Source organism: Narcine bancroftii, chromosome 2 (genome assembly GCF_036971445.1).
Source record: "Narcine bancroftii isolate sNarBan1 chromosome 2, sNarBan1.hap1, whole genome shotgun sequence".
Classification (NCBI taxonomy): domain Eukaryota; kingdom Metazoa; phylum Chordata; class Chondrichthyes; order Torpediniformes; family Narcinidae; genus Narcine; species Narcine bancroftii.
In genome coordinates, this window is record NC_091470.1 from 23,638,391 (window position 1) to 23,655,400 (window position 17,010).

General features: G+C 41.3%; 1 protein-coding gene across 1 annotated transcript in view; it reads left to right on the forward strand.

Moving 5' to 3' along the window:
- Positions 1-17,010, forward strand: part of LOC138752852 (cation channel sperm-associated auxiliary subunit beta-like) — a 149,028-nt gene that overhangs the window by 86,166 nt on the left and 45,852 nt on the right. Inside the window, exons 23-28 of the mRNA XM_069915474.1 lie at positions 1,042-1,186; positions 4,035-4,186; positions 7,729-7,880; positions 8,464-8,648; positions 11,950-12,270; positions 13,688-13,815. Of these exons, the coding sequence (XP_069771575.1) occupies positions 1,042-1,186; positions 4,035-4,186; positions 7,729-7,880; positions 8,464-8,648; positions 11,950-12,270; positions 13,688-13,815 (1,083 nt within the window). The remainder of the gene's footprint in view (positions 1-1,041; positions 1,187-4,034; positions 4,187-7,728; positions 7,881-8,463; positions 8,649-11,949; positions 12,271-13,687; positions 13,816-17,010) is intronic.

Consider the following 17,010-nt stretch of genomic DNA (forward strand, 5'->3'; position numbering starts at 1 on the left):
AATAATATTCAACTGAGGTGGAGCTTCAAGCATCTGCTTCTCTACCAATAATCATTCCATGAGAAAATTAAGATATACGTGTGATGAATGCTCAAATATATCAATGAACAGACAATTTATTTAGAATGGAACAAGTATTGAAGTAACTGAAAAGATGCAGATGCTAGAAAATGAGCAGACAAAAACATATTGGAGGGACTCAGCAAGTCAGACCACATCCATGGGTTCAAATTTCAGTCAGTAGTGTAAGTCGAAACCATTTATCTTAGACTTGATAAAGGGTTTCAACTTGAAACTGATCTTTTCTACCATGGACGGTGTGTAACTCTGTGTAACTTTCTACCCATGGACGCTGTGTAACTCTGTGTAACTTTCTACCCATGGACGCTGTGTAACTCTGTGTAACTTTCTACCCATGGACGCTGTGTAACTCTGTGTAACTTTCTACCCATGGACGCTGTGTAACTCTGTGTAACTTTCTACCCATGGACGCTGTGTAACTGCTGAGTTCAACTTGCATTTCTTTTCTCAAATATGGAAGTAATTGCATTCTGTATAAAATTGTGTTACAAGAATTACGTCTTTAATCATTCTCCTTTAATGAATCAAAATAATAAACATCTGAGAGATACATCTCAATCTATATTGACCCTGGTCATCGAGCTCTATTTGCTGACGATACCTCTCAATAAATAGAAACCTGAAACATTACTATTAACATTTATCATGAAACACTTCTCTTCCTCCCATGACTCTACATTATACAAATGAAATGAAAACCTGTTTCTTCAGATAAAATTGTCTTAAATATATATATGATATTAATTTCAATTCATTCAGATATTTGCAAGATATAAAAAGTAATAATTGGTTCTAAACTGACAATATTATGGAAAAAGGTATGAGAATGATAAATAATAGTCATTAACAGTGAACTAAATAAGTCTTTGGTTGTAAATTCTCTGAACAGAGTGATGCTTTTGGGAATTATAGCATTATATAACGAAACACAAAATTAATTCAATAGTTTCCCTTTTTCAGATTTGGTATTCAAAGGATGGTGGCAATTTATTTAAATTGTTAATCAAATTGAAAAACGATTATGTTATCAAGGCAGTGGCATGTCCTCAATCTTATGATGTGATTTTCATAACTACCTCCAACATTATCTATTATACCAAGCCAGGTAAATTTGCATTTATATTTCTTTATTAACTGCTTATATACATTATGAGAAATATTTTTCTTTGCTATTTTGAAGGTATGCACATTCCCAGGCAGATTCAAAGAATAAGGAGTGGTAGCACAGAGGTTAAGTTACTAGCAGGAGTAGTCAGTGATCTGGATCATTGATCCAGACTTGCAAGTTTTGAATCCCACCATGGCAGCTGGAGAATTTAAATTTGTGTAACTAAATAAATCTAAACTATACAATAATTAACAGTAATGTGGAACTGCTGGATTGTTGAAAAGCTCATCTGTTTCACCAGTTTCTTCAGGGAAGGAAATCTATTATACCTTGAATGGCTTATATGTGACAGTTGATTTGCAATGGTTTCCTCAGTTTAAAGGCAATTAGGAATGAACAATAAATATCTGCATGGCCAGTGACATCCATGTCCCATGAGTGATTAGAAATTTAAAAATGCAGAATGCTGTTTGCTCCTGTTATAATTTGTTTCACAATATTTTGCAATATCTCCCTTCTTCATTTTTGTGCGATCTCACTTTCAGTTTACACATCTATGTGCCATGTAATCTCCAATTTGATTCTTATGCATATTTTTTTCTTTCTCTGTGTAATTTTGTATGGAAATCTGTCTCCTTTTTAGTCCAGTTTTTATTCTTTTGTTTCTACTGTCCAACTACATCAGCTCTGTCTCTTTTCGCTTGAAGATGAATGTTCATATTTTAGATCCGTCTAGATCTGCCTGCTCATACCTTCTTGTGCTTTGTCTGCATTTATAGTTCATGCAACTCCTGTCGAGAAAGAGTTACAGGGCACCACTAGGCTGAGAAACGGCTTATTCCCATGAGCAGTGAGAGCGCTGAACGACCAAATGAACCACTCACACTAACCATCCGAGACTCTACATGTTAATGAAACAAATATTTATTTATTTTATATATGTATATTTGTCCTGCATATGTATTGCTTGCCTATATGTGTTAGAATGTTTTGCACCAAGGACCAGAGAACACTGTGTTGTCAGGTTGTACTTGTGCAATCGGATGATAAATGGACTTGTATCCTTTTCCTTCTGTTCTAAAGAAAAATATAGGTGACATTACTTTTACTAGTGCCTTTCAGAAGACTGCTTCAGAATGACAGCTTACATTTTTGAATGCCTCTAAAACATGCCCTCCCTTTGTGAAATGAAATTGTCCAGAGATTGTAATTTTTTTCACATAGGCACAGAAAAATGGGAATTCAAATTCAGCCCTTGTAAAGCAGAATATTTTATAATGTAACATTTTCTTCATTCTTTTAAATGCTGCCACAATAGGGGTTTACAAATTGGATTGTAACATGCGTTTAACTTGCCAATTTGGCAGGTTATCTACCGATGTACAGACCAATTGGTGGGTAGAATTTTTAAAAAATTGCACGGGTAGGCAAACCACCTTGGAGGTTGATTACCAGTGTACATATACCGTGTAGCTGTTGCTAGTCAATTTGTAAGCTATTGATGGCTGCCTGGGTAGAAAATGACGTCAGCGCTTGCATGCAATGGCTGTCTTCCTTCCCCATAATCCCCCACACTGCTGGAATGCCAGAGCAGCTGTAGCAGCGTGGGGGTTTATAGGTAAAAAGGTCAGCCATTCCTCCTGCCCAACTTGCTCCCCGCCAGCCCACTCTTCTATGACAGCATTCACCTGCCAGCCCAACACCGTTTCCTCCCCGACCCTGAGAGCATTCCAACTCCGCACTTGTCCCAGCCACAACAGCACCCCACCCCCACCCCCCACCCCGATTCTGTGCCTGCCCTGGCCACTTACCTTTTGTAGGTCAACACAGGGAACAGGGATTCCCTGCGGGACCTCTGGCGACGTGGTTTGTAAACGCTTAATGTTACATCCTGAGGACTGCTTGACCAGTGAATTTCACACTTGAATATGTGACGAAACAGTGAATTTATTCTTTTAGCATCATAGCATGTGTTCCCTAAATAAAACAATGTGCAACAATAACAAATACAAAATTCAATACTTATACCTAAAAATGAAATTCTTTAATCTTAAAATTCTGTGACTTCAGATAAGGAGGGAGAGATTTGACAGGAACCTGAGGGGTCATCATTTTACACAAAGCATGGTGGGTTTATGGACCAAACTGATGAAGGAAGTAGTTGAGGCAAGTACTGTTGTAATGTTTAAGAAACATTTGGATGGATACGTGGATAGGATGGCTTAAGAGAACTATGAGACAACTGCAGCCATGTGGGCAGGACATTTTGATCAGCACAAACAAGTTGGGCTGAAGGGCATATTTCCATGCCATATGATTTTATGACTCCTAGAATAACACAATATTAACCAAATGGTGGAAACTACCAACATTTTGCAATTTTTTAATCCACCAAATGGGTAGAGAAGCAAAGGAAACTTAGAGTTCAAAATTGTAAGGGAGTTCTATGGTGGGTTTGATGATCAAACAATCAAATTAGTCTTTCGGTCTTGTATTTAATTTTTTTTACCACTACCAGAATGAAATGATCATTCTCTGACTGCTTCTGAAGAGTAGTATAATGTCCACAGCTAGCAGCTTGTAAATTTGGATATTCAAACTTTATTTTTACTTTTTTTATTTTTCTAACTATGGATTAACTTTGAAATTTCCAGGAATAGCATTCACTTTTATTAATATGAGAATGAGAATAACAATGCAAATGAAACTTCAATCACATAACATCAAAATGCTAACACTGCTTAAACCAAAGTAAGATTCTGGCAAAATGGCTTTGGCAGCACCTTGAGTTGCCTTCTCACCCATCTTAAGAATTATTCTTGTGCATTTTTGTTTTGTACCAAAGGTTTGTCCAGATATGCCATATTTAACAGTTGGAAAAAAGAGAAATTGGCTTTCACATGTGATCATCTTGCATCTTTAATGAAGATATTCTTGGATGAACATTCTCCGACTGGCTTAATGGTGGAAGTTATTGACCATAAATCGTTAATAACGGTGAATTTTCAGGTTTTTTTGTTATAACAGCAGATCAGACAAAAACAATATTTTCTTTAAATTTTATTTCAAATAAGTTCTTTAATATAGGAAAATTTTAAACATTTGAGAGTTTATATTTGTTCTGGGTGATGAACATGCAGGTAAAGAGAAAATGCCCGAAATGTGATGTCAGCCAAGTAGCACATTTGGAAAGAGAAACAGACCCTTTGTCTTTTATCTGAAACATGAGAACTTTTTCAATTTTCACAGATGTTGCCTGCCCAGATGAGTACTTCTGGTATTTTCTATTCTTATATTAGAATTCAAATATCTGCAGTTGTTTTTACATTTTCTATTAACATAGATAAATTTGCCTGGTAATGTGAGTTCTTACCAACTAAATGTTTGATACTAGAAGCATGTTATGGTGCACTTCTTTCAGATACAGAAAACTTGAGGACCAGAATGGCTGCATTCAATAAATAATATTCAGAGGTTTTATGCTGAGAGCCACAGCAAACCCCATTCCAAAATCCCTCTGATTTCTGCTTTGGTGAACCTGTTTCCTATCAATATATACTTTTTGTTTCCCATTTTTAAAATGTATATATTTTTTCACACTTACTAGTTCAGTATTCTCATCTCTTATACTCGAATTGAACCACATGGGACACCACTTCTATCAAAATAAGCTTCCTTTTTTATGGTCTGTTTTATTCCTTTTACACATTTTGACTAATATTTATTGTTCCTTTTGTTTACCCAGCAATCTTGCAACCTGTCAAGGATTTTACTAAACTGCTTAAGAATGTACTGTAGGTCTACTCTATTTTTCCAGTCAGTACCCACTGCACCATTTAGTTTAAAGAAACATATAAAAACTGTAGATGCTGGAATTTTAAGCATACAGCAGTCAGGCAGCATCCATGGGTACAAATGGTCAGTAAACATTTCAGATTGGGACCCTATGTGTAGCGCTGTTAGACAGAAGCAAACACACACAACCGAAGAGACTGTACAACAGGCTTTAACCGACAAAGGCATTCACAGAGCGGGGCTTGGCTGTACTGCTGTAAACTCTGAGGGCCGGCTCAGGCCTGTATCCCGGAGGGTGATTGACATCTGGCCGGGTGGGGCTCGATCCATTCAGGTTGGCTGATTGACAGCTGGCCAGGTATTGTCCTGTCCCCCATACTCTCCTGCAGGTACAGAGGTTGCCCCCTGCAGTAGGCCGGTGGTGTACCACCACACCCTATACCAAAAGTTAAGTCAGAAGGAGTGATATCAAAATCAAATAGGTGGTGGTGGTTGTTGGGGTGGGGAGGGGGAGGTGGTGGCAGTAATCTATCAGGTTATATCCTGAATCTTTTCCTGTGTTTGACTGAGCATCAAAGAACCTTGATAAAACTGAAGTTAAGAGTGCAAAAAGGAGACATCATTCTATTGGTTAGAGTCATATCCAACGTAAGGGAAATCTATTGTTGTTATTGGATGTCGATCATCCCAGAGCCATGAAATACATTGGTACCTCACAGAAGTATATTCTCGCCCATTCTTTTTCACCTGATTTATCAATGACCTTACATCTATCATAATAATAATAATGGTGGTGTTAGCTATTTGTTCAATTCTAATCACAACTCCTCAACAAATAAAGTAGACCACAGCTCCACGCAGTAAGACTGAAGCAGTATTTAAGGCTGACCTCATTAGCGATGAGCAGCAATTATGCCACAAAAAAGTCAAAGGAATGAACATCGCCAACAAAAGAGACTCCATTTATCCCCCTTGATATTCACTGTCATTACTTTCATTGAGTCACCTCTCCTCAATATTTTCCGGTCACTAATGATCAGAAACTCAAGAGAGCTAACCACATGTCCTGTGGCGATATGAGAGATGAAAGAGAACCCCTGCAGAAAGTGACTCAACTTCTGATACTCAGGAGCATTTCCATCATTTGCAAGGCCCACATCAGTGGAATGTGGGAATTCTTCCCACTCAAGACGTTCAGTAGTATCTTGGGCAAAACAGTGTGCTTTGTTGGTACACCATCACCTTAAATATTCATGCCCAATGCCAAAAATATACTATGACCCTTGTGTACGGTCTTCAAAATGAACTAACTCCCTAGGTTACTCCAAAACACCAAAGAGAAGAATAGCAGGAACCTAGAAATGCATCATTTATCAATCATGAGATTATAAAGTATCATCTATAAATCATCTTTACTGTTGGTGAACCTAATTTTGGAATTGTATGCCCAACTACATAGGAGTACCTTCATCAGAAGGGTCACTACAGCTTGCCCCTCCCTTCCTTTTAATGTCAATTAAGGATATTTAATGATATAAACAGTAGTAGGCTCTTCAGCTTCCATTCATTAAAATCCTGGCTGACCTTTTACCTCAGCACCACTTGCACAGATTACCTCCCAATACCTTGACTCCATAAATATTTCAGGATCTATTGTTTTCTGTCTTCAATATACTTAATGACTGAGCCTCCCACTGCTCATTGTGTGGAGAATTTACTGTCCTCTGCGTGAAGAAATTCCTTTGGGTACCAGTCCTGAATGCTGACCCCTTATAAAATAAACTCTTTCAAAATGGTGTCTCAGCTTTAGACAAAATAAATATAGAAAAACTGTCATTCGAAGAAAGAACTGAAGAACACATACAGAGCTTTAAGATGATCAGGAAAGAAAAAGAACACACACAAGAGACTGCAGATGCTACACCTTAGAAAAAAATACAATCTGCTGGAGAAATCCAACAGATCAGGGCAGCATCAGTGGGGAGAGAAAAAAAAGGTCAATATTTCAGGCTACCGTCTGTTTGGATGAAGAGTTTCAGCCCGAAACGTTAACCATTCTTTTACTCCTACTGCTGCCGCTTGCTAGACCTGCTGAATCCCTCCAGCAGGCTTTGTTTTGATTGGCAAAACAATCGGAAAGCGGGTGTGATTCAAAATTCAATCCGAATAGGAAGTTATTGGGAAATTGATGCAAAAGAGTGAAAAAAAATGCTATGCTGCAAGAAAGAGTCATGTTTGGCCACTACTGGGCATCTTTTGCAAAATTCAATGGTGAGCTAAGTAGATGCCTTTTGTGAGTCCAAATGAATGAGTTGCAAGCCAATAGTTTCTTTTTATACCCTCAATTTTCAAAGTAATTATTTTCTAATTGCATTTACCTGGAAGTGCAATTTTTTTTTAGTGTTTCTAAAATATTTAGTTACTTATTTTAATTTAAAAAAAACAAATGCTGGAAACATCCAGCAGATAATACACAAACTGTGGAAAGCGAATGGTTAACATTTCAGATCGAAGATCTGTACAAATTCTATCCCCAATGTGTCTATGTACAGAATGTAGTGTAGGATGACTGTGATTGGCTGAGAGTGTAGCCACACCTACTGGCAGGTCTTGAAGGATTGCTCCTAGCCAGATCAGGTCATTCTGGACTGGTCGACCTACTTGTGATATGCTCCAGTCTTTTAGTTAATAAAAGCCTTGGTTTGGATCAACAAATGGTCATCTACTTTTCTTTTATTGTATAGAATCACAATGCAGGTTTTTCAAGACCACTCGCACTGCAATATCTCACCAGGAGAAAGGTGTTATTTTTTGAACATGTTTCTTGGATCGAAGATGAAATAGGTGCTAAACCTATGCTATCCTTTTCCCATGTGGGAAAACTGCTAAAACTAAGGTAAATAATCTACAGTATGAAAACCATGCAATAACATCCATAAAAATCTTTTATCAGCAATACTGATCATAATACAGGTATTGGTTTGCCTGAACCATTTAAAGTCGTGACTACTCTGTGGTAAAACTGTGCATTCGAACGCCGCCAAACACCTGCCAGTGCAACGCAATTGCTCTTAAAAACATGTTGATGCATACTGTAGTCATTTGCTGTCCAATTTCAGAAAAGCATTGGCCTTAATAGCAAATTTATTTTTGCCCTCAGAATGCCAACTGAACTGCCTTAATTAATATGGTGGAGCAGAATACTTCCTCCATCGATTGAGTATGTTTACACTGCCACAATACTAAACTCATAGGTGACCATTTTATACCCGTAAAAAAAAATCTCACTGATCCCATCTTAGACTAATATCCCCCAGAGATATGGAAATACTTTCTAAAGTTAACAGATTGATTTGCCATTTGGCACCATGATATTGTATAGCAAACTTTTTGGATGACTTTCAGTCTAAACATTATCGCACTGCAATCTTTTGCACAAAGATTTTTTTCATTAACATGATGTACTTTTGTGATTTTAGTTTAGGAGGCAAGGCTGAAATAATAGATGTTTACGAACAGAATGAGAATCCGTATTTTTTGGCTGTTGCTATTGCAAAGATTTTGGTCCCATTTTATACAGAACCTTTTCACAGAAGGATTTTATCGAACAAGCTGCTTATTGTAAATAGAGAGCATGTATACCACCTTGAATTGTTGGATGCTGGTAAGGAAATATCTAACTAAAACTATTTAATTAAACTTTGCCTTGAATTCTATTTCCTTTGCATTATTTTCCCGGAAGTTTTCTCAATCTCTGAACCATTTTTCAGCTTGCACGTCAGGAGGCAGGTCATTATCTTTCTAATGTTCATAATCTCCATTACACATTTCAGAATTTCTTTTCATGGCACACAATATGCTGGAAAAGTAACAGAAAACTCATTGAGCCCACAGTAATTAGTGGATTCTATTCAGTAACATTTTAACAGGATTAAGTTCAGCTGTTGAGTGTGGTGTTATCCTATAGCTTGGAAAAAATGCTGTAGGTTGATTTCTTCAGTTCTTCTTTTATCATGAAATTAGATTTTTCTACTTTCCACATGAAACAGGGTGGTAAGGAGAAGTAACACAAGGCACTTACAAGCAGGGAAAAACACCTGTCTGTAAAGGCAGAGTTTCTTCGCCCTTACACCAAAAGACTTGTCTTTCTGAATGCGCCGTGGCCAGCTCTGAGGCGCTGATTCCAACCTATCTCGGGGAAGGATAAGCGGTGGAACTCCGCTGCCTGACCTGAATGTACAGCCTCTGCGTGGCTGATTAGGGGTGGGCTGATGATGCCATCAGCCCATGACCCGATGATGCCGTCAGCCCACGACCCATCTCCTCACTCACCCCTCTCCCTCCATGACCCCCTCAAGGCAGGGGTGGCGGGCAGGAGCCGTCAGGGCAGCGGGTCCCATCAGGGCAGCGGAGGCCAGTGGGTGCCGTTGGGGGCAGCAGAAGCAGTTAGGGCAGTGGGGGCCAGTGGGAGCCATCATGGGGCAGCCAGTGCAGGCTGTGACAGCCTCAATGGGCTGCTTCGGCCTTCGGGGTGCTCTTGCTGCTCAAAACATGGCAGATCAATGTCCGTCTTCCCTACCCATAATCCTCCACACAGCTGGAACTCTTCTGGGAAACACAAAATGGTTCCAGCTGCGTGGGGAATTATGGGTAGGGAAGACGGACATTCTTCTGCTGCGTATTTATGAAGGGTGGTGCTACAGCACCAGTCGCCCCACCTCCTTTGGCTCCTGATGATGCTACGAGGTGCCTCTTGATACGAATGCAACACTTTTAGGGCTACTGTCTGAAAGGTAAGTTTTAAATTTTTGATCTGCTCCTGTAGCTGGCCTCCAAGCAGAGGCCTGACATGAAATGGCCTACAGTGTTTAATTCCATTTCTCATCCTGAATCATTCAAACTGAAGCAATCTAAACTTTAAACTAGCTATTCTCAAAAGTTTTTATGGTTATGGTTCCCTTAGGTCACTGCTCAAAGTTTATGAGCCCCCTTCCTTGTCAAACCATCGTTTAGTTGGTTTCTTCCATACTGTTCTCGTACCAACTACATTAAAAAAAAATTATGATCCTCTTAAATATGTTGTGGCTCCCATTGAGAATGGTTGCTCTAGCCATCTCGTGAAACTTCTGAATTGCTTATGTAACTAAGAAAGGTAGATCTTCTCCCTCATTGATTCAGTGCCTTGCTCATCTTTCTTAAACTTCCTCCACCTCACCTTAAAGACATGTCCTCTAGTGTGGGACCCTTTTACCCTCGGGCAAAGATTCTATTTTTCACCCTATGACTGCTTTTAATGATTTTATAAATCTCTACGAGGCTCCCCCTCAGTCTTCTAGTCTCCTGAGAAGGCAAACCGTTTGTGCAATCTCTCCTCACAGCTCATGCCCTTTAATTGAGACAGCCTTCTTCATTCCAAATATCCACATCCTACCTGTATTGGGGCAGACCGAATTGCAAACAAGTGCAACCGAACCAAAGAGAAACGCAAAAGGCTACAGACGCTGTTGATTGCAGTAAAAACGCTAAAGCAAAATGCTGGAGCAACTCAGCTGGTTTATTCAGCATCTTGGATCTTTTTGACAAAATTATATTGCCAAAGTTTCTGGCCTGAGCCTTTCTTCAAGGAAAAATCAGAAAAGTCAGGAGCAGGATGTAACTGAATTCAAGCGATGGGAGAGGAATCCAGACCAACAAAAGGCGTCAATTTGATGTGATAAGGGGTTTCGGTGGAATTGATCATGTTTGTGCAAAATGAGACAGGCAATGGAGAGACAACAGGGGAAATAAGGGGGTGGGGTTAATTAAATTTAATTAAAGCCAGAGAAGTCGATATTAATGCCAACTTGTTGGAGGGTGCCCAGTCAGAAAATGAGGGTGGTCGCAGTCTGGCAGTACATGAGACCATGGACAGACATGGAGAAATGAAATGGGTGACCACTGGGAGATCCACGTTATTGCGGCGGACAAAGCACTTAACACCATCATCCCAGTCTGCGTCTAGTCTCTCCGATGTAGCGCAGACCACAGTGGGAGCACCAGATCAGTAGATAACCCCTGTAGATTCACAAGTGCAACCTTACCAAAGTTTTATAAGCTGCAACATAACTGCCTTACTTTTGTACTCAATGCCTCTACTTCCTAAGGAGTCATGTCAACAAATACTCTATCAAACTTCTGCGTCATTACCTGGTTTGGGTATTTGACTGCCTAGGAAAGCAGAAGACTGCACAAGGTAGTAAACATAGCCAGGTCCATCGTGGACTCTGATCTCCCCTCCATTGCAGACATCTATGTGAGGCATTGCCATAAGATGGCAGCCAACATCAGAAAGGACCCCCACCACCCTGGTCACAACCTGCTCACTGCTATCTTCAGCACCTCTAGGTTCAAGAAATTTTTTCTAACAGCCGTCAGACTCTTGAATTTCACCACCCCCACCCCATCCCCCCACCACCTTGGTCGACTAATCATGGACTGTCTGCACTATTGCAAATCGCTTTTTTTGTACTAGGATTATTGCAAATATTTATTTCTATCTTATGTATTTCGGGTCCCTTTTAATTTAATTCCTTTAGTTCCAAGTACCTGTTCGGTTGCAGAAAGTAAGAAAGGTTCTAATTGTATGACTATAATCTATCAAGGCGTTGCTGCAAGAAGGCAGCCAACATCATGAAGGACCGTCACCTCTGGTCCTATGAACACTGTGAGAACTGCTGAGTTCCTCCAGCAATTTTGTGTTTTGACTATAATCTTAACAGGTTGTAAGGGCAGGGAATAAAGAAGCAATCAGTCAAGATAAAGGAGAGCTCTTGAGTTGCAGACCTTCCTCTCAGCTTTAGCTAAAATTAGAAAATATATTTTAGAAGATAAATCTAAGGGTCCCCTTCTATGCCATTCCAGAAGCCTAACAACATTCTAATCTTAATCCTGATCTGATCATTCAAAACACCTCTTTCTTTTAACAGATTATGGCTTTGTTGCCGATGATTTCGAGAAAACATTGGTTATTCCTGGAATCAGTAGTTTTCTGATAGTTCGAGTCAATAGCAGTAACCTTGTCATAGCTCATGCTACAATGCCAGAACTAACTGTGGACTATTTACTAATTGAAGAAAGGCAATGGTTTATTTATGACTTTAGATCAAATAGTGGAACATGGTCTATTGTTGAAAATGAGTGCACCACTCATATTGTGGATCCAAACAACGTACAGCTAAATCCCATGATATTTCTCGATATTAATGATACAGTCAAGTTGAATCTCAAATCCAAAAGCTCCAATGCAAGTGAGTAATTCTGGTAAAATTTATTAAATGTGTTAAAGCAATGGAAATTATTGAACTGTAGCTTTGCTTTGCATACCTGCTATTAATATTTATCTAAATTTGAAGTATGCACATGGATAATTTATTCCATTTCAAACTCAATTGCAAATTCCTATAATGCAATTTTGAATTAAATTGAATTGTTTATTTTCATCATGTCTTCTGAGATACATTGAAAAACTTTTTTTGCATGCTATCCAGGCAGTCCATCTATACATAGAGCTACAGGCAAAGCAAGAATAAAAGCAAAGATTCAGGGGATAGTGTCACAAGACAAAAATACATACTATATTGTTAAATAAATACTGCTCGCCATTATCTTTTACCAATGAAGAGGTCTGTTCAATAGTCTGGAAAGAATCTTCTTGAAACTGGAGATGTGTGTTTTCAACTCGTGTATCTTCTGACTGAACAAGGAGAATGGAGTTAAAGTGAAGTAGAATACATTGTTTCAAATGGTGGCTACTTTCTTGAGGCATCATGAGGTGAGAATAGAGTCCATAGGTTGGTTTTCCGTGGTATGGTTTTGTAGATGGTGTTCTTCTTGTACTGAGCACACAGTTGTAGGTATAAAGTGAGTAGAGCAGTGGGCTAAGAACACAGACCTGTGATGCTCTGGTACTGATAGAGATTGTGGAGGAGAAGTTCTTACCAATTTTCACTGATTGTGATCTGGAGGTGAGGAAATCCATGATCCAATTACACAGTAGGGTGTTAACTCTCATGCCTTGAAGTTTGCTGATCAGTTTTGAGGGGATGATGGTGTTAAGTGCCAAACTGTAGTTGATAAAGAACATCATGATGTAGGCATATTTGCTGTGCTGGTTTACCAGGGCTTTGTGTAGAGCCAGTGAGATGGCATCTGCCTAGACCATTTTGCCAATTGGAATGGATCCATGTCACCGCTCAGACAGGAACTGATATGCTTCAACACCAGCCTATCCAGTGTCTGGTGTAATTCTTTTCTTGAATACTTATGCCATTTCTAACAATGAACACATTTCCATGGATAGATGGTTTGAGAAATTACAATAAAACCAAGGACTTGTAGTATGGACTGTTGTTTTGAGATGATTGCATTATTTTGTGAAAGCAGAATTATGGTTTCCATCAAACTTTTCAAAAAGATGACTAAACTTTTGCCTCCACAGATGCAGCTTGTCCTGTTGAGTTCCTCCAGCAGTTTGTTTGTTTTTTTTTGGCTCCAGATTATAAACTCTACAGTCTCTTGTGTTTTGAAACTTTACAACTTAATTTGGGAGTGCTTGATCCTAAATGCTAAATATTCCTTTCATTTCCTCTAATTTGCTCTTCCCAATTAGTGTGAAAAATTGCTCGTAAACTTACACAATTAACTTTCTCTAATTCTTTTTATTAGAGCATTCAAAAAAATTTGAAGTATCCATTGGAAATCCAGTCCTGCTATATATAAACACTGAAATTTTCTGGGATGACTTTGGCTTTGGTTCACTAAATCTAGTTATTACCAGCAATTTTAATGTCAGGGTAAGAATATGATTTTGAAAGAAAATCATTCATGTTTTTAAAATTGTTAACCAATTAATTGATTTAAAGAGAAAAGGATGAAATAGAGATGAAATTATGTGTGAATGGTTGATATTTCAATAGGCCCTTGGACCCAACTCCTCCTTATTGACCAAGTTGGCATTCTGGGCTAGACCCACTTTCCTGCATTTGGTTGTTATCCATTTAAGCCCTTTCTATTCATATATCTGCCTTGTTAAGATTGTAATTATACATCTGGCAACTCTTTCCAGACACGGATTACCCTCTGAATGAAAAAGTTTCCACTCAGGTCCCTCTAAAATCTCTTGCCTTTAACCAATGCCCCCAGTTCTAAAATCATCCACCCTGGGAAAAAGACTGTGAGCATTCATTTTATCCTTGTCCCTCATGATTTTATAAAGCTCTCACTCCTCAGCCTCCTACATTCTAGAGAATAAAGACCCAGCCTATCAACCTCTCCCAATAACTCAACCCCTCCAGTCCTGGCAACATCCTGCTGCATCTCTCCAACATTGATATTCTTCCTGTAGCTGGGTAAATAGAACTCGACACAATTCTCATCAACACACTATACAAATCAGAGGTAACAACTTTTGTTCTTGATCACCCAGTGAAGGCAAGCATGCCAAATCCCTTATTCACTATCCTGTCCCGAATCACCACTCTCGAGGAATTATGCACTTGTACCCTAGGTCTCTCTGTTCAACAACTATCAAATGACTTGACATTGACTAGGCCCTTTCAAATTGCCATGTAAAATGTGGTTATCCAGGCAATTTGCACAGTTAGCGACCCAGGTACCTGGCAATTTGAAGGGTCAAACCGATCAGAACCCAACCAGATCCTAGACCTACCTCAGAGTTGGTCAGGGAAACCAGTAAAACTTACCTGGGCATCCTGCTCCAGTGAATTGAAAGGGGAAATGGCTCACCCAGTTACTCAGGTGATGTCAATCCTTGTGTACGTGCGTCACAGGGAAACGTCTGGCTGAAGTGTCGCTGCTGTAAACAGTTGGAGGGGGGGATGCAACGTGTTGCCGCTGTGATCGGGGGGAGAGTGGTTGCTACTGTGATCGGGGGGAGAGTGGTTGCTACTGTGATCGGGGAGAGAGTGGTTGCTACTGTGATCGGGGGAGAGAGTGGTTGCTACTGTGATCGGGGGGAGAGTGGTTGCTACTGTGATCGGGGAGAGAGTGGTTGCTACTGTGATCGGGGGGAGAGTGGTTGCTACTGTGATCGGGGGGAGAGTGGTTGCTACTGTGATCGGGGAGAGAGTGGTTGCTACTGTGATCAGGGGGGAGAGTGGTTGCTACTGTGATCGGGGGGAGAGTGGTTGCTACTGTGATCGGGGGAGAGAGTGGTTGCTACTGTGATCGGGGGGAGAGTGGTTGCTACTGTGATCGGGGAGAGAGTGGTTGCTACTGTGATCAGGGGGGAGAGTGGTTGCTACTGTGATCAGGGGGAGAGTGGTTGCTACTGTGATTGGGGGGAGATTGGTTGCTACTGAGATCGGGGAGAGAGTGGTTGCTACTGTGATTGGGGGGAGATTGGTTGCTACTGTGATCAGGGGGGAGAGTGGTTGCTACTGTGATCAGGGGGAGAGTGGTTGCTACTGTGATTGGGGGGAGATTGGTTGCTACTGAGATCGGGGAGAGATTGGTTGCTACTGAGATCGGGGAGAGAGTGGTTGCTACTGTGATCGGGGAGAGAGTGGTTGCTACTGTGATCGGGGAGAGAGTGGTTGCTACTGTGATTGGGGGGAGATTGGTTGCTACTGTGATCAGGGGGGAGAGTGGTTGCTACTGTGATCAGGGGGAGAGTGGTTGCTACTGTGATTGGGGGGAGATTGGTTGCTACTGAGATCGGGGAGAGATTGGTTGCTACTGAGATCGGGGAGAGAGTGGTTGCTACTGTGATCGGGGAGAGAGTGGTTGCTACTGTGATCGGGGAGAGAGTGGTTGCTACTGTGATTGGGGGGAGATTGGTTGCTACTGAGATCGGGGAGAGAGTGGTTGCTACTGTGATCGGGGAGAGAGTGGTTGCTACTGTGATCAGGGGGAGAGTGGTTGCTACTGTGATCGGGGAGAGAGTGGTTGCTACTGTGATCAGGGGGAGAGTGGTTGCTACTGTGATCGGGGAGAGAGTGGTTGCTACTGTGATCAGGGGGAGAGTGGTTGCTACTGTGATCGGGGAGAGAGTGGTTGCTACTGTGATAGGGGAGAGAGTGGTTGCTACTGTGATCGGGGAGAGAGTGGTTGCTACTGTGATCAGGGGGAGAGTGGTTGCTACTGTGATCAGGGGGAGAGTGGTTGCTACTGTGATCGGGGGGAGAGTGGTTGCTACTGTGATCGGGGGGAGAGTGGTTGCTACTGTGATCGGGGGGAGAGAGTGGTTGCTACTGTGATCAGGGGGAGAGTGGTTGCTACTGTGATCAGGGGGAGAGTGGTTGCTACTGTGATCAGGGGGAGAGTGGTTGCTACTGTGATCGGGGGGAGAGTGGTTGCTACTGTGATCGGGGGGAGAGTGGTTGCTACTGTGATCGGGGAGAGAGTGGTTGCTACTGTGATCAGGGGGAGAGTGGTTGCTACTGTGATCGGGGGGAGAGTGGTTGCTACTGTGATCAGGGGGAGAGTGGTTGCTACTGTGATCGGGGGGAGAGTGGTTGCTACTGTGATCGGGGAGAGAGTGGTTGCTACTGTGATCAGGGGGAGAGTGGTTGCTACTGTGATCGGGGGGAGAGTGGTTGCTACTGTGATCAGGGGGAGAGTGGTTGCTACTGTGATCGGGGGGAGAGTGGTTGCTACTGTGATCGGGGGGAGAGAGTGGTTGCTACTGTGATCAGGGGGAGAGTGGTTGCTACTGTGATCAGGGGGAGAGTGGTTGCTACTGTGATCAGGGGGAGAGTGGTTGCTACTGTGATCGGGGGGAGAGTGGTTGCTACTGTGATCGGGGAGAGAGTGGTTGCTACTGTGATCAGGGGGAGAGTGGTTGCTACTGTGATCGGGGAGAGAGTGGTTCCTACTGTGATCAGGGGGAGAGTGGTTGCTACTGTGATCGGGGAGAGAGTGGTTGCTACTGTGATCGGGGAGAGAGTGGTTGCTACTGTGATCGGGGAGAGAGTGGTTGCTACTGTGATCAGGGGGAGAGTGGTTGCTACTGTGATCAGGGGGAGAGT